We start from the raw sequence: 22,430 nt of genomic DNA on the forward strand, positions 1-22,430 counted from the left end.
ATAATTTACAATTTACAAGTTTAAATTGTTATAACTGTTAGATTAAAAGCAAGCAGTTCTCCCATTATTTTATTCTAAATATACAAAATCTGTATTTTTACAAAAATATTATTCTGTTCATAAAGTGGTCAAAGTTTACAAAATATTATTTTTAGGTGCTTACCTTTTACAATGACCCTTTATCCCTTCTTATCTTAGAAAATTAGTCATCCATAATTTGTTGTGTGTTTTTTTAATCTTTATCCTTTGGAATATGGTAAATTATATTTACCATCAGAATAGCACATTGGCACACAAAATGATAATAAGAACTTTTCTTTATAAACACCCGACATCGTGGCTATATAGTGAGATAAGAGTGGTCAGTGTGTTTACATTCGTGCCATTTAAACCTCGTTCTGGTTCTGGAATTCCAGGTATGCATATAATTTGAGAAGGGTCTATGACGATATTATAAACGCTTTTGTATTTTTGCGAAGTGTTTGACCAGTATTATCACTTTAAAAGAGTAAAACAATATAAAAAAGTATATTATTAATGTTATATTACTATACATGTATATTACTGGTGCAGATAATAATCAGAAATTTAAACTGTTGTTTAACATTTTTAAATGCAAAATTGTCCGTTGATTTTAAATAGATTTCAACTGGTTGCTATTCTTCCAATTGCCATACATGTAAAAGTTCACTCAACTAGCTTTAGTTATATCGTTTAAAGCAGCTTCGTCATAATGAGTATCTTAATTGTTACACGCGGAAATAAAGATATTTGAATAATAAGTTTTTTTACAAAACTTTGTCCGACATTGAATGGTTTTGTTTGCATATAATGCCATAGGGTTGAATTATTTGATAAACGCATTATACACGTAAATGATATATACACACTAACTCAATATACACTATAATAACACAATTAAAAACGGACAGAAAACAAATTATTTGGATGCACAAAAAAAGAAAACAAAAAGATTTAGTAGTTTGGCTCGAGACATGGAGTATGTTGAGGTGGTCTTTCGGTTTTATTGAGTGTTTTTGTATCAAAATATCCCTGCAGATCATAAACTGGAGTTTTATCAAAGAAATTGAAAGGTTTAAGAACAAATGCAGCCTGAACAGCGTTGGTCATCGGTAAATCTTCGGAGGTAGGTACGTGTAAAAATCCAACAGATACCCAATTAACAACATCTGTATTTCTAACAGACTCGCCATCTAGCATTTTCTCTAAGTCTTCTAAAGGTTTGTCAAGTCTTTGTGTGTCACTTGACGAATCCAGGTACTGTTCGTTCTCCTTTCTTTTTGTGATGGCACAGTGGTATTTTGTAAAAGACAAAGCAGACATTGCAGGATGATTTTCTGAAAGCGTCTGTGCAGCAGAAGAAATGGGTTTTATCTCATATCCCCTCATATTCCCCCATTTATTTCTCTCGTTTTCATTGACAATTACCCAATACTTCGGTTCATCCATATTTATTCGCTTTCCAGTTTCCTTTTCAACGATTTCATACTCTATATATCTGGTCCAGTTAGTAAGAAAATATGGTGGAACTTCTGACACACTTGGGACTTGGCTGCGTAAAGCGGAAAGAGCATCAGAATTTTTCCAATGTATAACTTCCATTGAATTATCTGTTCCTAAAATATCAAGATCAACTTTAAAACCAAACATGTGATCATGTATTTGTCCATGGGCATTGTCACCTACTCTGAATCCGAACGCATCTCTTCCTTTCTCGGATCCCATAAAAGGATTTTCATGATCCCAGAATGTTGCCTGAAGTAGTCCGCTTGCAGTAATGATTGTAAATATCTTCCCGTCAAGGTAAAAGTGCCACTCTATAATATAGTCATAGTTTACAACAGTGGAAGATATACGGACGACAAGGTAATTATTTCTGAGTCCGCCTTGAAACTCATAAGCCTTATGTCGCCAAAGAGCGCTTTGTCCGTCTGCTTCAAAAATGCAAATAGATTTCGATGAAGAAGGCGAAGCACTTGATTGTTGCCAAAAAACTGTTTCTAGAATTGTCGAATGCTCAGGACAGTCAACAGACTTAACAACTCCATTGTAATTCCCAATAGCGTATGAAGAGTCAGAATAAATAACATTTGTTTGCCCAGATGACCCACTTCCATATATAAGTGCAATTTCATTTAAAGAAATCTCATAAGCTATCTTATTGCCTTTAAATGATACTTCAAAGAGTCCAGGACCACGAAGCTGGCCAGCAGTGACATCAAAATTCCAGTCCATCCAATCAACATTATATCCTCGAATGCTGTATCTTGGTCCATCGGGTTCATATGTTCTTGGCGCAGATAAGAAAGAATTACGCCTGAATGGTTGGTCCGTATCCCGATCTGGAAGATGACGATCAAGGACAGTTTTACGGTACCCATCAGGTAATTTAAACTTACGTAAGGAACCGTTTTGGTAAGCAGTGAGCAAAGATGTGGCGTTAGGAAAAGGTCCTTGATTTAAGTAGTAGAAGTCATAGATATACCATTGATCAAAGTCCGTTCCTGGACAGTGTATGGTAGCCGATAGGGGTAGGAAGTCAAGTTCAAGGTAATCCATACCGTTTGGAGCTAACGGATTCAACAACGCAATGACTCTAGTCTCTCGTTCATCAGCTAACGCTCCGGGTGGTCCATTCCAAACCCAAAATTGTAAATCATTGTTCTCCCGTGGATAATATGCGCCGTCAAAACTTTCTTTAGTAAGTGGTTCGAGTATTTTGATTTCTTTGTTTAACAACTCAATATAAAGGCCATTTTCTATATCATCGTATGGACGACTATTAAATACAAGCTCTCCATCATTGTAAAGTTGTTCGACTGTCATTATAGCAGCTCCGAGAGGTCCGACCTTATATTCCATATAATCTGGAACAGCACGAGCACCCCGTGCAACATGAACACGAGCATACCTAAAGTTGAAATTTTAAAGTGATATAATATAAGGTATGTAATTAAGCTAAAATGTCTTAATATCATCACTTTTTTCTAATTAAGGATTGAAAAGTAATGCAGATATTGATTCATAGCACAAACGGCAAAACGGAAAATTTTGCAGGGTCGGTTTGAAGTAGGGCTTTTACATATTTTTGCAACATCTCTAACACCGCAAATATGCTTACCTGTTAACTAAAGTATCTATATCTTTTTGCAAATGAGTGCATTCAAACTTATCCAGTACATGAAAAAATAAGGCTTTTAAAAAATTGGTAATTGATACATAATTTGATTCTATATAGTCATATATTTAAAGATATTTTAAAATCAGTAGACTGTAACTTAGATATAAATGATGGCATGTAGATTAGACAATTTCGCTGCAGTTTTCAAACATTTTTATCAATTCTATTAAATATTTATTTATCATTTGCATAACACTCCATTACGTGTCAAAGTTAATATATGTACGAAACTAGAAATTTGTGCCTCAGTCAGGTCGCTTTAGCTAAAGATTAGCTAAAGAAAAGGTATTGTTCTGAATATTACAGCCGCCCAACAGCAAGACATATTGTTATGCCGTTTGGAAAATTCTGTACGCTACAAAAATATAATATTTGGTATATTCCAGCAGACAAATGTTGGTGTCATAAAATAATACCAAACGATAAAACTTTATTTTGATTATCAATAGAGGTCAAACGTTTGACCATTTTTATTTTCCGTTATGTGAAATACTTTAAAATATAAAATTGAAGAAATGTGTCCCGTTGATATTTCCAGATATCTACTAAAACTACACTGGGCAAGATTAAATACTAACCTCCCGGGATATGGACCTTTTCCAGCCTTGTAATCTAGAACAGCGTTTTTGTTTGGTAGAAACAAGTACATGAACGTGAGGAAATTTATCTTTAGTGAAACTTTTGACATGGTAGTTACATCGTCTGCATAATTATTTGTGATCATGAACTCATTGACCTTTTCCATCTCGTCTGCTGTGAGTGGTGCGAATATCTCTGGATCTTTGCCATCCCATGGTCGCCTTGCTGCACCCCTAAAAGTAATACGACGATAAAAATGAACTCAATATATATGATAGGTAATCTTGTTCACTTTTATGGGACAAATGTTTTTCTATATAGTTATGCCTTTGACTTTGATATAATAAGTTTGATAAGGACTTCAGTGTTGTCCTCGTAATAAATGGCAAAAAACAATCGTACATCTGAGTTAAGTATTGACTTAGTACTCCCTTTATTCACGTCGTTAAGCTGTTTAAAATTCGCCATATCCCATATCATTTTATTTGAATTAATTATTTTAAAACCTTTTCTTGAATGCTAATGAAATATTCCAGTTATGTTTAAATCATACTTTTTACAAGTTTGACAACTATCTGCGGATGTTGATGACGATGAAGACATGTGATCGGCTGTCGTCTTTCCTCTTCCAGTCGACTGGTGGGTAGTTGTTTTGGCGGCAGTTGTCGTCTGTTCTGTCTTACTTCCGCTTTGATATGAGGTGTCGGGAATATTCTGCAATTAAAGAAGTTAAGTAATATTCAATCGTTTAACCTATGTTAAGTAGAAATTGTTTTAGCACAAGGAAAAAAACCCGCACAGATCTTGCATAAATAGACCAAGTGAGATAAAACATACGGGAGTTCACTGCTATGGTACAGCAAGTTGAAAAAAATCATCAACACTATGGAGCCTATATAACTTAGATTTTGCGTCAATCTCACAATGGTATTGTTATGTAAGGCGAAATAATTAAAATATGTAATAATAACTCGTGAAAATAAATATATATATAGATAATCAAATGATCATATTAGCATCAGTATAGACAAAAAGAAACAAAAAGAAAACCAAGACAAACAAACAAAAAGCCCTATGAATTAAAACAGTACCCAAACAATAACCCAGTTACAAAGTTTTTAAAGTACTGCCCATTATTGAATCTCTAATAGGCCCGTAATAGGAAAATGTAGCGTGCCCGTTTAAATTGGTTAAGTAATAAACTTGCAGCATGATTTAGTGTTAGTTTTGTCATAAAAAGAATTAAACATTGGTAATTTTACCTAAAACAATTAATATGACCAATAATTATTAACATACCATAAATGGCTTTGAAATACCGAATTATTTACAGCAGCGGTAACCTTACAGAAGGGGAGCGTTTTGTAGGAAATGCGTATATTAGGCCTATTTAAGTATTTCACTTGCAACACGTTCAAGTAACACTTTTTTTTCAGCCCACAACATAGATGTATGAAGCGAGGGGTATAGATCCGTGAAACAAGTTATTTATATTTAAACCAAATTCATCCCTTTTATAAATACTTTGTTTAGATACAAATCGTTTTTACAAATTCAAACTAATCTTAACGAGCTTTATTTCATAAGCCGCCACATAGAAATCATATGTACTGTATAAATTGTCAAGTTAGCGACGCGGAAATATTGGGGAAAATTTCATTTAGCGTAAATATGAACCAACCTGTCATTAAATTCGACCCTTGCACAATTTGCTAATATTTCCTCACGCGAAATGTTTGGAATTCTTATTTCGTTAACTTTTCGTCACGCGGAAATATCAACTTGTACAGTATATATGCAAGCATATACAAGTGTCTCTTTTCCGAACAGTTGACCCGTAACAGATAAATTTTCATTTACATAAATCGTATCGAAAAAAATGATTGTTTGAACGTTGCATTTGAAAGTTCAACGAAAGGTCAAAAAGATACCATTCAAGATAAAATCAATGTAAAGATCATCTTAATATCTTTACTATGTGAATCTCAGCTTACTCATACCTAAAGCACGGATAGCTTAATAACAAATCTAACAAAGTTACAAAAGTGACAGAAATTATGATCAGGGTATATGACAAACTCCTTGCATCAGTTACTTCCATTGATCAGTACAGCAGCTGTGCCGACAAATGAACGAGAGATAACATTGGTATATAACTGCGTTCGTAAACATTTTACTGATGTTTGGTTTGTTTGACGTTATCGTTATCATTCGATCCTGATTTTATTTTTATTGGTTTATAAAACTAAAATTGATCATACTGTATTTTACTAAAATTAAATGGTACATAATCACATTTGTAAGAAGAAAATGCTGATTTGCACATAACCATATTTTGGGATGACAAATAACAAAACGAATTCAAAAATAACCGGATCAAAAAAGATCGGATCAAGTTAAGGATCAGGATCAATATTTGGATCAACTGTAAAATGCCTGTATCTTGTTAAATAACAATAAATTTATTCAAAAAATTCATAAACATGCTATTTTAAGTCCAATTCTATCAACATAATATTAGATATTAATTCTATAATGATAAACAATAGTGCATATTTGAATTTTTAAATTTGATTCTGATCTTAATCCTGAACTTAAAATCTTAGGGGACACGGGGCTTGAACTTGATCCTATTAAGATAAATTATTAAAAAATTACCGTATATTTACTGTGTTGGAAAAAATGTTGTTATTTTGGTTTGTATTTTACTTTTTACCTAAAAGATGCGTATGTGTGATAGATTACAAAGACATTCTATATTACAACTCCTTCCTCTTTCTAAAACCGACCAAACAATTATTGAAACAACTTTAATGTACTATTTGTAAATTATATAAAAATCTATTTCATTGAATATAGTTTTATTCACTTCAAATAGCATACACAAATGAAATATTTGTATTTATCACTGTTTACTAATATCTCATACAACATTTTGTGAGCGTGCATAAATGCTTTTATTACACTGCACGCATGTAACGTCGTTTTTCGTTGGATAATCGTGACTTTTATATAATCTACAATGATCTATATGCACGGTTTCGGTCGATTTGTGGAAAAAAATCTGATAAGTATGTATGTAGTCTATGCTGAATGGGGGCCCATCCGCCCGGTATGGCAGCTTTCGCTGTCGATTATGGACCCCGGACATGTCACCAGTCATGCCCTTAAAGAGATAATTTTGAAGCATAAAGTGGTGATGATTTACCTCCATGCGATTTCCACGGAGCATTAGCGAAGGATATGAATTTTGAGCCAAAAATAGGTCACTGTACGGCGGTCAATGAGAACCTAAATATACAGTAGCCTGAGACAATAATAAAAGGGTAGTTCAAGTTGCGATCTTTTTACGTCATCCAAAGTCTTCAAATTTTCTGCCGATGCCCTGTGCTCAGCAACGAGCACGCTCAGAAGAGAAGTTTTGTCTGATGAAGGAAGTTTGCAGTATTATAAATTCGTTATTATGATTCTCGACAGGTTTTTTGACCGTAAATAAATCTAAATAACTAATATTTTGATACTGCATACTAGTACTAACATCTCATCAAGTGTACAAGTACTAATATTAAATTTCACGTTTGTAACGTCGCTTTTCATTTGATAACCGTTATGTATGTATAGTTTTATATACACGGTTGTTGTCAATATATGAAGAAATGTCTATTTTTCTCTTAAAAAAAATGTATTATAAATTCGTTATCAAAGATTCTTGACAGGTTATATGGCCGTTGATAAACGGTTTCTTGCCTTATGTGTCGGGTTATATGTACAGACAATTGGGTCATGAAACCTGTCAAAATGTTAACAAATATTATAATACTGCACGTTTGTAACGTCACTTTTAGCGGCTCGGGTTATATATACAAACAACAGTTTATATATGACCATATAACCTGTCAAGAATCTTTATAACTAATAATATAACCTATTCTTGTAGTCAGGGTGAGGTGGCTTATTAGGAGACCGTACAATCTATTACAGTCGTTTTATAATTACGACATATATAAATATTCAACTTCCATGCGTATCTATTATACAAGTTAAATGCAAAAATTTACTAGATAGTGCTTTTAAATTATAAATGACGTGTTGCCCTAGATGTATTTAACATTTTTTGGTTAAGATCTACCTTATATATATAATCATGTCCAAAATAAGCAGAGGATTTCGCTCGCAACTTCATCAGTTTTATTGTTTAAAAATCTGGCACAAACTTAATATTATGAATTTTAAGTGATAAAGTGCAAACTTCTGTTCTCTGTCAGTAAACAAACAGATTTCGGATCTAAGAGCTGTTATAGTATATGATAGTATGTGTAAATTATTTATATTCGGATGGCACACAAGGGCTGTTAAAGTATTTGTAAATTATTTATCGGGGGTGTGGTACAGACAAAAATAATAAAAGAAATTAACTAATGACCATTACGCTATGCGTACCTATCTCGTTCACTGAATCGTTTGTTTATTGAGACAATGAAGAAAGATTTCGTACGTATTATATCTATTTTACTTATTTCTTATTAATTTTACGGAGTTAAACGTAAAACTGATAATATCAGTCACTGCTGTATAAGGTTCCGCTCTGACAAGATTTAAAGATGCTGAGAAAAAAAAACAACATCAACTTAAGTGTTTTACCTGTATCAGCCTTCACTAATTTTAATTTAAAATGTCATTTTATACAATTCGTATGCATCCTTAGAGTTGAATTACAGGGAGAATTTGTATACAAATGTATAAATATACAAATGTATAAATATTACACTTAGGCAAAGGTTGCACTTTTATCATTTCAAGAAAATAAAGGCATTAATATGACCTGTACTTTTATATGTTTATTGAATGGTTGATATTGTTACTAATTATACAAAACAACATAGTTGAGTACAATACTGAATTATATTGGACAAACACAAAGCTGTTAAACCTATATTGGGCGGAAAGTAGCCGAGTCCAATATAGGATTTGCAGCTGTACACGAGCGTATTATGACATCTTTACTACACCACAGTTATTATTATTATTATTTATCATTGCTATTGTTATTGCCATTGCCATTGTCATTGTCATTATTATTATAATTATTAATATCATTATTATTATTATTATGATAATTATTATTATTATTATTATTATGGGTTTTTAGAATCTGAGAATGAAAAAGAGGCTAAACGGAGTACAATAATCATAATTAGAAAATACAAACGTGTCTCGATAGGGAACATAAGTAATCTGATATGCATTGTTCTGACTGGACAAATGAAAACGAATGCTGCAAGACGGAGTACAAAAGTAATTTGATTAGAATTTTTTTACTAAAAAATGAAAACGAGGCTAGATAGAGTACAATAGTGATTTGATATGCACTGGGACAAGAAAATATTTTGTATTATATTGTATTTATGATTTTATATGTTATAAATTAAAAAGAGATATGAAAAAGTTATATAAAAAACACAAAAAACTCCCCAAAACAAATAACAACAAAACAACAACAACAACAAACAACAAAATGAAACACTTTTACCACGAACAACAACAACAAAATAAAAACAACAACAAACGCCCGACCCCCATACACCACAACCACCACCTACAACAACAATGAAAAAACCCTCGAACAACAAACAAAAAAATAACAAGCGACGGTAATGCGATATATAAAAATATAACTAAATTCGTTTGAAAATTTGAAATTCAAAGGACCAACTGTTTCCGCTAAAGCTGAGTTATATTTTAGAACTTCTTTGCTTTTTAGCCCAAAATAAGAAGAACTTAAAGAGTAAGAGGATCATATGATTATTTGGTCACGTGAGTGACACAATATCACACACCGATGAAACCCCTATATGTGTTTAAACTTCAGTTTGCATAATTTGATATGCTCACTAATATTCATCGAGTTGATATCGTTCAGACTAATGGACCGTCAACCATCGACCAAACCAAGGAATCTTAACTTGTATTAATAAATATTAATATTAGTATATTAATATTATTTGTTTTTATAATCCATTGTTTAAATGAGGTTTTCTTACCTTGCAATTAACTTCTGCATCTGGTCCACCATGGTATACATAAATTCCTACAAGGATTCCCGCTGTAAAGCCGATGGACACCAAAAGTACACCAACAATTTGAGCCCAGCAGAAGTCCCGCCGTGACATGCTCTCTCTCTGGTTCGATGACGACACTTTATATTCTTTCCAATGATTGTCGAACTCCATGTGATTTCAAAGATCCTTGCTTTACATGTTATCATTAACGTATAAAGTAAACAATTTATATAGCCTGCAGTTGTTCCGCTTGGAGAAGTTTATAAACATGGATATTTAGATATTTACAAGTGACATGTACCATACACCACGATGCTATTTTTTTCTTTTCTCAAATATCCGTGGACGGGGATTTGAAACATGAAAATAAAAGAAGCGTAGTGCAACGTTTGGACGACGAAAATGTCGTTAATTATCGACATGCTTTTGGTTTACAACGCAAGTACATTAATGTGAGAAAGCTTTTATGCCGGCTCGCCACGGCGAGCCGGTATTACGGTAGGATTTTACTCAGAAACAACCTAAAACTCCGAAGCTATCCAAAAATTTAATCGAAGCTTGGCTTCCAGCTTTCTACAAAATTTATCTATCAGGGCTAGGATCCAAAATTATTTAGCCAATCAAATTTAATCTTACATAGCGTCAAAAAACCTTCAATTTTCACGCCATTTTTAAAAATCAGCAAGTATTGTTTTGAGCGCAAAGATATATTGATGATTAAAATGTTTGTCTATATGAATTCTTTTCAATAAATCATATTTACACTGACTTCTGATTTAGCGATTTCACCTGTTTTCTTTGTAGTAAGTTTTCGTTTGGTTAATTAACATAAGTGTACATCTGGTTCTGTGCATTTTTTATTTTTCCTTTTTTCCGGTCATTTTATCCTTTCCGGTATTTAGTGTATGTATTTACTGGCCGGGATCCGGGACGCCCGGGATCCGGGATCGTATAAGATATGGAGGAAAAACCTAATGAACTATATTTGTGTTGATTGTTGTCGTAATGAAAGGCCATTAAACGTTAATTTTTTTATTGATATAATGAACGTTAAATTAATTTAACTTATAAATATAGATATATTTAGAGCTATTTATTAACAAACATAAAATGCGGAAATCACAATACTTATAATTATATGCCTAATTAATTGGAAAAATCAAAGACTATTTTCTTGAATTGGTCAAATCCCGGATCCCTATATGTTTTAAAACGATCCCAGCTTTTCTGAAAACTATATACTTGAACTGGCCAATCCGTGAGATCTATTACATTTTAATACGATCCGGCTTTTCTGAAAACTATATTCTTGAACTGGTCAATTCCCGGGATCCCTATATGTTTTAATAGGATCCCGGCTTATCTGAAAAACATCTTCTTAGACTGGTCAATTTCCGGGATCCCTATATTTTTTAATAGGATCCCGGCTTTTCTGGCTGAATTGAGTCAACTTGTGTTTACTTTAGGACTTGTGCCTCTCATTCCAATACTAAATAACATACATGTATTACAACTTAATTTTGTACAAAGAGACATCTTTATGAAATAAACCTATCTAACATTTTGTGGTCAAGGTCAACAGGCCATATAGTAAATGTGCATAGACATAGGTTCTTCATTCAATCTGTTTACATGCACCTTCATATATACTCATACTCATCTTGGTTAAACTGAGAAAACTTTATATGTCACTTTCAGTCAATGAGTTTAAGATTTTGAATTTTCTGGCCCGAATTCAAGTTTTGAATTTATTCTACTAAATAATTAACAAAATTTTCTTAAATTTACACAGGCCTGAACTTATATACACTGGCCATCGGGCACCGGGCCAGTGTTGACTTCACTTTTATTTTGATAAATAGTCTCTTCAGCTAACAGAACTGTCATTTTTACATTTAAACACACCCCTTGAAAAAAATTACGAAGCGAGTCGCTACTAGCTTTTTTAAAAGCTAACCTTGTTATTATTATTATTTCTTTATAAAATGAAAATAAAGCGTTTCTGGAACATGGAGCATAATGAGCCTTTTATATCATTATTTCCAACAAAAGTGACGCTGAAGGAAGGAAACTTTTCTCTCTTTTTTATAATATATATTGAAAAGATAAAGTGTTGACTATAACAGTAAGTACATCGAATGCGATAAATATGAAACACGAAGCCAAATTAATTTTATAAATTGTTGCTTAACAAAATAACACCGACAAGCAAATATGACTAACTTATTTACACTGCTCTATTAATTTTGATATGCGATAAGCCCTCGAAACATTTAGAGGTATGTATAAGCCATTAAATATGCATTCAATGTGTCCGTAAACAAGTTTAAATGTGCACAATATCATGTTAAGTACAGATCATTTTACATTTCTTCAATGTTAAAGTACTTTTATCTACAAAACATCGTCAGAACGTCTTAAAAAGAAATTGCGCGTATATAAAGTTTTCTTTACTGAATTGCATGTTTTAACACTGTAAAGTTTTACAACCTTTTAACTATGTGCATTTCATGAATGACTTTTTAACTCATATGAATTTTCTGAACAAGAAATTATGATTATTCAATAGCGCGGTAATCGGGTAGTTGTTTAGGGCCTTGGCTCTACCTAACGTATGCGGGAACCTTGTTTGACGTGATTCCATCTGGATTATCGGTGTATGGATTCGCTGATGACCATACTGCAACCAAACGTTTTAAACCGACTGAAGAAAATAGTGAAATTTCTGCAATCGCTGAATTAGAAAATGGTGCGATTGATATCAACAACTGGATGAACGCTAATAAACTCAAGATGAACTCATCGAAAACAGAATTCATAACATTTGGAAGTTCTCAACAACTCGAAAAGTGTCACCTAAAATCCATTTGTATTAACGGAGATAAGATCAACTCCGAGGAGTCCATTAGATATTTAGGCGCATTTCTAGACCAAACACTAAATTTCAAGGAACATGTCAAACGAAAGTGCCGTACTGCAATGTTAAACTATCTTAGAATAAAACGTATTCGAAAATACCTCACCAAAGAAGCAGCTGAAATACTAGTTATAGCACTCGTAATGTCACACTTGGATTATTGCAATGTCATTCTTTATGGTGTATCCGATTTTGAATTGAAAAAAAATGCAACGTATTCAAAACATGTGCGCTAAGTTAGTTCTGCAACGAAAGAAATTTGACAGTTCAAGGCAAGCATTGTTCGACCTTCACTGGCTGCCCATCAAATCTAGAATCGAATATAAAATTTTGACTTTTGTATACAATTGTTCAATCGGTCATGCTCCAAAATACCTGTCTGAACTCCTAACTAAACAAGTACCAAATACCCGACTACGTTCAACTAAAACCTCTGAGAACTGCTACGTTATTCCATTCAATAAAAGAAAAACATTTAGTGACAGAAGTTTCGGAACTATTGGTCCAAAATTGTGGAATCCGCTGCCATTAGAGTTGAAACAATCTAAGAATATTGATGTATTTAAGAGAAATCATAAAACACATTTTTTCAGAAAGTTTGAGTCACTTTTTTAAAATCTGAAATGAGATAAACATGAGTAACATATAACTGATGACTGACAGTGTGATGAATGTGCAATTTAAGTGAATGTTTTATTCTTTTTAATCTATTTGTAATCAAGTTACATGTATGTAAATAATCGTATCTTATGCTACATGTATATCAATCAGGTTTATCATTTTATGGTCTCTGAAATTTTTTAGAAATATGTTAATTGGAATTGTATGTAAAAGCTTTTATTTCATTTGATGTTGATCCACATATTCTTATGCATTCACAGTTTTATTCTTCTTGTTTATATGTACTGTACAACGCCGTTGAATTGAATATTGTTAAATAGAAACAGGCGTTTAATTAAATAAAAAGTTTCAAGTAAAAGTTTCATTAAGTATTATAGTTACGTCAATATTGAAAGAAACCAACGTTTGTTTTTTTTGCACAAAATGCAATATGAAACAAACTGAAACTGAGTATCATTTTTTTTTCTAAATTGTTTATAATGACCTTATAGGGAACACATGTTTACCTAGATATTTTTGCTAATGGCCTATTTCAAATAAAATTGTATCAATTATAATGCAATGGGCAAACAAAAAAGTAAGTGCTAACAGTTTACTTAGCAAAATTTGTATATTCAGTGATGCAACTAAGAGATGAATTTACTTAAAACTCATACGTTTGTTTAAAATTAAGTGCACTCAAAAATATGTTTATATGTAATTTGCAATTTATCATAATTTTCTGTACTTTGTATTGTACCGCCAAAATTTTACTTGGCGATTAACCTTTATGTGTTTTTGCAAACACATGTAAAATTAAACGCTGAATCAGCATTTCTTATACATTTAGTTTAAACATTATTATATTTGAAATACATGTGTATTTTCACTTGTAAAATGAATAACATTAAAAAAATTGATTACTGATTTTGCAGTTTTTATTTTTATATTTCTACTGCGTGACTAGCGCAGTTATCACATTTCTACTGCGTGACTAGCGCATTTATCACATTTCTACTGCGTGACAAGCGCAGTTATCATATTTCTACTGCGTGACTAGCGCAGATATCATATTTCTACTGCGTGACTAGCGCAGATATCATATTTCTACTGCGTGACTAGCGCACTTATCATATTTCTACTGCGTGACTAGCGCAGTAACCATATTTCTACAGCGTGGCTGGCGAGGTTATCATATTTTTACTGCGTGACTAGCGCAGTTATCATATTTCTACTGCGTGACTAGCGCAGTTATCATATTTCTACTACGTGACTAGCGCAGTTATCATATTTCTTCTGCGTGACTAGCGCAGTTATCACATTTCTTCTGCGTGACTAGCGCAGTTATCACATTTCGTCTGCGTGACTAGCGCAGTTATCACATTTCTACTGCGTGACTAGCGCATTTATCACATTTCTACTGCGTGACTAGCGCACTTATCATATTTCTACTGCGTGACTAGCGCATTTATCACATTTCTCCTGCGTGACTAGCGCACTCATCATATTTCTACTGCGTGACTAGCGCAGTTATCATATTTCTACTACGTGACTAACGCAGTTATCACATTTCTTCTGCGTGACTAGCGCATCCACACACTTCTACTGCAGTTAGGGCTATTTTTGCATATTCTGACCTTTTTTTCCGGTAATTCTACGTATGCATTGTATAAACAACATTCTATGTTCTTTTGACAATGTTTTACTTTTTAAAATATTTTGAAAAAAAAATCCTGGAAATCTGGAGAAATGCTGCTTTAAAACAATCTGCGAGTCTTCATTTATATAATATGGTCGAGCTTCTGCCTCAGTAAAACAATATAGTGCAATCGCTTTTGCTATTATATATGAAATTTCACTAAGGCTACTTCGCTTTATGATTCGTAATAAATGATTTAAAAACGGTTCGTGTATTATTTAAGATTTATATCGAATACAGCAATACCTCGATCATCATCATTATTGAAATCACCATATAATGCACAGAAGGGTATCTGAGGTCTTCCTCCACCAGTAAAGCTGGAACGTCGCCATATGGCCTATACTGTGTCGGTGTGACGTAAAATTCAATAAAACAAACAAACAAACAAAACCATCATGTCCATTATCATCAAAACCATTATCACCTCAATCATTATCAAAATCATTATCACTTCCATCATTTACATTATCATCATTGAAATCATTACAATAATCACCTAAATTACCCTTATCACTTAAATAATCATAAAAATCGTCATTACCTTCGTCATAATCATCTTCACGTTCCTTATCATGATCATGGAATAAATAAGCCTGAACTGCCTTTTCATTATGAAATCATCAACTGTATCATCATTATCAAATCATTATCACACTTAACATGCATCAGGATAATAAGTATCATCTCTCATCATCATCATCATCATCAGTACTTTCACCATCAAAATGATAATTAAAAGGTAGAACGTGACACTTTGCGAACTTTCGAGAAGCGTCTTGAAAATTGGCATGCATAAAGTTGATCATATTTTAGAATAGATTCCGTTAATTTAATTTCAATAGTTTTAGTCTTTTTTGTACACGTGAGGCCAAAATTGACCACCAAAGTCCGTTATGGAACATGACTTCGCTGCATTTTATTGGCAACTGTTACGGACACTACCACGCCACAGGCAGACAAACTATCTTAAATTGTATTGTATTCAATAGAAATTATGTTTTCCTTTATGCTTATATAAAAATTATCGTTTTACGCCGACAAATATTTGAAAAATGGAAAGAAAAATGTTATTTTTATGTAAAAATGACATTCAGTTTAGCTACAGACTGTTTTCGGTTTTAGAGTGGCTCAATCAAAAAATCCTGACTTTTTTTTAGATTTTCTACTAAATGTATACAAATATGGGGTCACCGACTCCAATTTTTCGGTACACGTGATTTTATTTCCGCCTGTCATTCCCCCTACTCAAATTTTTGCCATTATCAAACTCGATGCAATGCTATATAGCAAATAGAATAATAATAATACAATAGAAATGTCCCCGTAGGACAATTATGCCCCCATTTCATTTGCATTTTAACATGAAGGCATCAGTCAAATACATAGCTTTATAAACATAAAATATAATAATCTATTATTAGCACCAATGACCTTGACCCAAGTGATCCCTTACCAGTAAAGTGGACTTAAAAATAACATCACAACTCGATATTCCAAAGTACCTTTATTATCTGAGGCAAGCCACACAAAAAATACGGAATGTAAATTTATAAATTCATACATTTATTAATATAAATATATCAATATACCTCAAATATGAATCAAATATGACATCTTTACGAAATGGCATGTAGGCATACATGGAATCCACCAATTACACAAGAGAAAAACGTTCCTTAAAAAATTGAACCTGTGCACTATGTAACTTTCAAACCGGGATCATGTTAAAAGAACTTGTCACTTCATTTAAAGCAGCTTCTGCTTAACAAATGTTAGCGTAAGCATACATTTGGAAAGAAAAATATGTGAACTATTTGGTTGTCCATATACAAATGAAATAAGTTTGACAGTATTTTTATTCAAAATATTTTTTTTTCTCTAACCTTATACCGAAGATAAAAGTGATATTATTTGTTCAATTTCCAAATTTAAGAAACTGACATTTTCTACACTAATACCAAAAGCAAGAAAATTGAATTTTCTTCTCTGTCTTACTTTAATAAATATATTAACTCCAAATTTTGTTTCATATAAACCACTTGCAGTTCTCCCAGCACTGGAAAAAATTTAACTTGAAAAATTTGCCTTTCATCCCGCTGGCATACCAAATATAAGAAATTAAAATATATTATCTACTGAATGCTTATACCAAAGTTATTTAAAAATGTATTTCTTTATTTCCTTCAGAAAGGTAGGTAAATCTTATAATTCTTTACACTTATACCAAAGATAAGAAAATGATTGTCATGTACTTGTAGTATTCACATGTGTATACCCTTTTAAATGGAAGGTCTTATCAACCTTAACAAGTGGTGACAAGCAATTTAATAGGGTTCAAAAATATGGTACCAACTTAAAGTTAATCATAAAATCAACCTGTGTATAGGATGCGTTATCTGTACGTAAGATATTGAAACTTGAACCTAGATTACTGCAATATTTTCAAGTTTTAGGAAGCATACAATTAGGAAATCACTGTTCTTAGGTAGGTAACATACATTAAAAATGTGTAACCCTACAGGATATGTAAGCCTATATCACAGAATTTATAATGTAACGAGTTCCTGTAGGTTCATGTGTGTACGTGTGCGTGCGTGTATGCGCGCGTTTATGCTTACGTGTGCGTGTATTTTAGCGTGTATGCTTGCGTGTGTGCCTGTGTGTGTGTTTTTAGGCAAAATTCGAGCACATGTGCATGTGTAAGCAGTCGTTGTAATTTATTGCAAGAACCTTACACTCAAAAACCATATAAAACAATAATAAGCCATTGCTAAATTTACAGTTGTTTATTCTATCTATTGTACAAAGCTAAATTTAACTTAAACAAAGCAGGGACTATTTTAGGTGGATCACAAAACAAGCACTGCTAAGCATATACTAAGCACATTAGTTTATAAGTATTTATTTACATTAGACTTTGAAGCATGTTCCCCCCCCCCCCCAAAAAAAAAAAAACTGCATATTTGTACTGTTGTTGTTTTGACAACTGAACTATTTATATTATCTTAAAGTAGTCTTACTGCAATGATTTCCCGCCAAAAAAAAATCTTAACATTGGCCAATATCGTAAAATAAATCGGTCATTTCCAGAACGTTCTTTTACACAATCTTTGGTAGTCAATGATTTTAAACCGTTAATAACCGTAATCTAGTACATAACGATAAAGGATGGGCGATTGTAAATAAATTTTGAAAAAATTACGTTCCGGAAATAACCGATTTGCTACGATATTGGTCGATGTTAGATTTTTTTGGCTTGGCGAGATAGTATTACAGCATGACTACCTTAAGTTTACATAGCTGTATCAAATTTATAAAACAAATTCTATGAAGAAAACTTTAAGAATTTTGACAAGTTATATGACTGTGTACAAATGGTTGCGGTTATATTATCCCCGCGAACAGTTCAGGGTCTGGGGTTATAAAGAAATCCTCTATGCTCAAACTCAGATCTCAGGTATTTGATTGGTCAGAAACTACCATACAATGTTAAATGACCAATGAAAATCCTGAGATTTGAGACAGAACTCACAAAAAGTTTTATAACCTCAAGGTCAAGTTACAATAATTGTATATTTGGTTATATAAACTCTCAAATTATGTTTATAGCTTTTCTTCTTCTAAATGTGTACTGAATAATTACAAAATATCTATGATGAAATGTTAATACAACGTAAAATAACAGTTTTGATGTTTACAAGTTATAACTAATAAACTCACAGTTTAAGCAAGCACGAAAACCTTAAAATAAATATGAACAAACATAATACTCGTTTATACAGAAATGTACATGTATTAGAATTAAATCTAGCAGTTTTGATTTTATTAGGCATTTACATGTATGAGCTTCAAAATATTTCATCCAAATAGCTATTTGGTATTGAGACTATTTCAATAAAGAATCAACAAACAATATCAATTATGTAACCTTAACATTTTTTTGGATTTCTAAAGTGTCTAAAAATAAGTTCAATGTCTCAATATAAGTCAAATCTCTTAACAGTAGTCCAAATATAAGTCCAAAGTGAAATCCATTAGTTAGCATTAATCTAATATCTAAATCGTCACCATATTGCAAATATTTGCTTACTCCTATATTAAATTTGACAAAAGTTAGCCCGTAACTGCACTAAGGTGGCCAAATGTTAGTCAAATTCTTATATACTACTCCAATAATTGAGGAAAATGTGTGTCAAATGTTTATATACTTCTCCAATATTTGAGGAAAATGTTAGTCAAATTATTATACATTACGCCAATATTTGAGAAAATTGTTAGTCAAATTATAATACATTACTCCAATATTTGAGGAAAATGTTAGTCAAATTCTTATATACTACTCCAATAATTGAGGAAAATGTGAGTCAAATGTTTATACACTACTCCAATATTTGAGGAAAATGTTAGTCAAGTTTTTATACACTACTCCAATATTTGAGGAAAATGTTAGTCAAATTTTTATACACTACTCCAATATTTGAGGAAAATGTTAGTCAAAATTTTATACACTACTCCAATATTTGAGGAAAATGTTAGTCAAGTTTTTATACACTACTCCAATATTTGAGGAGGTAGCTTGATGACTAAACATCAATGTTTGATGTTAATCTGTATCAAAATATAAAAAAATAACATCATATCAACATACAACCTGACGAAAAAACATTTGTTGTGCTATATGCTTGTAAAATAATTAAAAAAAATCTAGTAACACAATAAACATCATACAAATACCTGTATTACATGATAACACCTGATCTTGTTGTTGTATATTATATCTAATCAAAACTTAAAGCTAAATGTGTTTGTGTTATTTCTGATTATGATTAGTCTTAATTATACATTTTTAACCCATTATATCAAAATTTTGTGATAATAAAACATATTAATATAAACAAACAACCTATATATCATTAATCTCAAATTTATCCTACAAATATGTAGTTTTTATCAACCTAAATATATGTAAAAGGGTGATCGTTCAAAAAAGTTGCTATTCATACATTCAAAGACTATATAAAATCATCTCACATATTTAAAAAAAACCTTTAACTTACTAAATTCAATATACTAATTGCTAAATGAAATGTGTGTGTAATGGATTTGAAACACTTTGTATTCGGAACAATCTTTTTAAAGTTGAAATTTTAAGCAGTCCTACAAAGCTGAATATAAAACAGTCCATTCAAAGTTAAATTTAGAACAGTTCATTTAAAGTTTTTTTTGGAACAGTCCATTTAAAGTTTAATTTGGAACAGTCCATTCAAAGTTGAAATTTGGAACATTCCAAAAAGTTTAATTTTGACCAGTCCATTCAAAGTTAAATTTGGTACAGTCCATTCAAAGTTAAATTTAGAACAGTCCATTTAAAAATTAATTTGGAACAGTCCATTGTAAGTTGAAATTTGGTAAGTCCATATTGTAATTACAAAACTTGAGCTGCCAACGGTATAGAGCCTGGTCTGCTAACACGGATGTGCAGGCTCACCTGACGCTATACTGGTGGCAAAGGCTGATCACCGTTTGATTTCAGCAAGTTAAGGTGTTATTTACCAAGATTAAACAAAGAATATGTCATACATAATGATATGGATTCAATTCTGTGATATATTTAACTATAGTTCACTGACACCTTATGATGTCTAGTTTCAGTGCCTTAGTTATTTACTTCAGGCTTTATGTCATTAATACATCAAACATTACGTGTTTCATTTTATAAAACAAAAGCAGTGAATCTAACAATATAAGTGAATAATAAATAACCATTGTAAGTTTTTTTGTTTGTTTGTTTCATTTTACGCCTTTTCCCAACAGTATTTCAGTCATATAGGCGGGTAGTTTCCTAACCATCGTTCCTGGAGAGTTACATCAGTACTAGACTACCTTCCTCCGTGCTAAACTACCAAAGCATCTCCCGGGGATCGAACCCACGCCAGAGAGGTAACTGGATTAGAAGTCATCGACTCTAACCCCTCGACCACGGAGGCGATTCTAATCTTATCTTAAGACAATAATCAAAATCTCTTTTTTCATTGAAAGTCTAAATCTTGAACTACTTCTACGTAATAAACGGTATGTTATAAAACTTTACATAATCTACTTAAGCCTTAATTAAAACTTGAAGTACAAAAATAAGAATAGCTTTAATTTATTGCAGAAATACATCAATATTACATGATATGTATTAAATGAAAAAAATGATGTAGCATCAAAACATTGTGACAATCATGTGGATATTTTTTTTCTTTTCAAATGCCCTTAAAAATCATAAATGCTTAAATTTTAATGAGACTGACACAGAAACACAAAAAAGTTTCTAAACATTTACATTATAAATTTAATCATTAGGAAAGATATCTTTACTAGTTTAAAAAATTTTACGTCCACTTATACTATTTTCAAACATTCTTAGAATTTTTTTTGTATGAAAACAATACAATACTATTGCACAAAATGTTGGAACCCTTTCAATTGTACAAAATTAGTTATATCTATGGCAATTGGATACAACACCAATAAAATTAACAGCTCTGACTTCCACTTTATGACATTTATTTCACCAACACATTCAACAGGAAAAAAATGTAAACCATAGTAACTTCCAGTCAAACATGACCATTGAATAACATTTTCTTTTCAAAGATTAATAAAGCGTTCTCTACAATTCTAAATCAGTACAAAAAATCTTAAATATTTTCTTAGAAAGACTTAATTTAGAAATTCTGTTGAGTGTCGGTATAAATGAAAGAAAAACAGAACACACTATGCATTATCCATAATTTAAATAGTCTTTTCAATGTTCTCCCAAAAGTGAGAAAATAATAAGCTCTTTTAAACCACTAAATTACAAAATTAATATATTACACAACTATGAAACATATCATGAAGTTTTGCCATTATTTCAGGTGGTCAGTTTACTGAGGTGTTCAGTTTGTGGAGTTAATCTCCATTGTTAAATTTATGTACAACACGGAATGGCGATAGTAGCTTAATCAGCTTCAACCTGGAATAAAAGAGATGCAATGTTAGAAACAGAAAGTTAATGTTATTATTTAAAATAAAGTTAAGTTTAGGTTCTGATCTACAACTGATACACAAACGTAAACGTTCTTTATTAAGGTGAATAGGTCAACAATGGGCACATATATTGATAAAAACTGTAAAACTGTATCATTTGGATATTCCATGTATTCTTATAAAATATTGCTTGAAAGAAAATATGCGGTAAAAGTTCCAAGTGACTTAGGATAAAGATTTATTTTAATGATTAGTAATAATATTTTGTTCTAGAACAATTTTTCATCTGCTATAAGTATATGTAATATCAGATCATCATGTATCCCAAATTAGTTAACAACATCCGTGTATAAT

At 31.8% G+C, this 22,430-nt stretch overlaps 2 protein-coding genes across 2 annotated transcripts in view; both read right to left on the reverse strand.

The window, feature by feature from the left end:
- Positions 1–448: 448 nt before the first annotated feature.
- On the reverse strand, positions 449–10,071 carry LOC132737520 (amiloride-sensitive amine oxidase [copper-containing]-like). Its single transcript, XM_060724817.1, has 4 exons — positions 9,823–10,071; positions 4,335–4,495; positions 3,781–4,014; positions 449–2,932 (listed from the first exon to the last, which is right to left on the reverse strand). Exons 1-4 carry the CDS (start codon positions 10,009–10,011, stop codon positions 976–978), a joined length of 2,541 nt encoding a protein of 846 aa, XP_060580800.1. The 5' UTR covers positions 10,012–10,071; the 3' UTR covers positions 449–975.
- Positions 10,072–16,605: 6,534 nt separating this feature from the next.
- LOC132737521 (multiple epidermal growth factor-like domains protein 6) overlaps positions 16,606–22,430 on the reverse strand; it is a 40,320-nt gene continuing 34,495 nt past the window's right edge. The window contains 1 exon segment of the mRNA XM_060724819.1: positions 16,606–22,062. The gene's annotated coding sequence lies outside the window, so the exon portion shown is untranslated.

Source organism: Ruditapes philippinarum, unplaced genomic scaffold (genome assembly GCF_026571515.1).
Source record: "Ruditapes philippinarum isolate M1 unplaced genomic scaffold, ASM2657151v2 ctg5289_1_1_1_1, whole genome shotgun sequence".
In the NCBI taxonomy this organism is placed as follows: domain Eukaryota; kingdom Metazoa; phylum Mollusca; class Bivalvia; order Venerida; family Veneridae; genus Ruditapes; species Ruditapes philippinarum.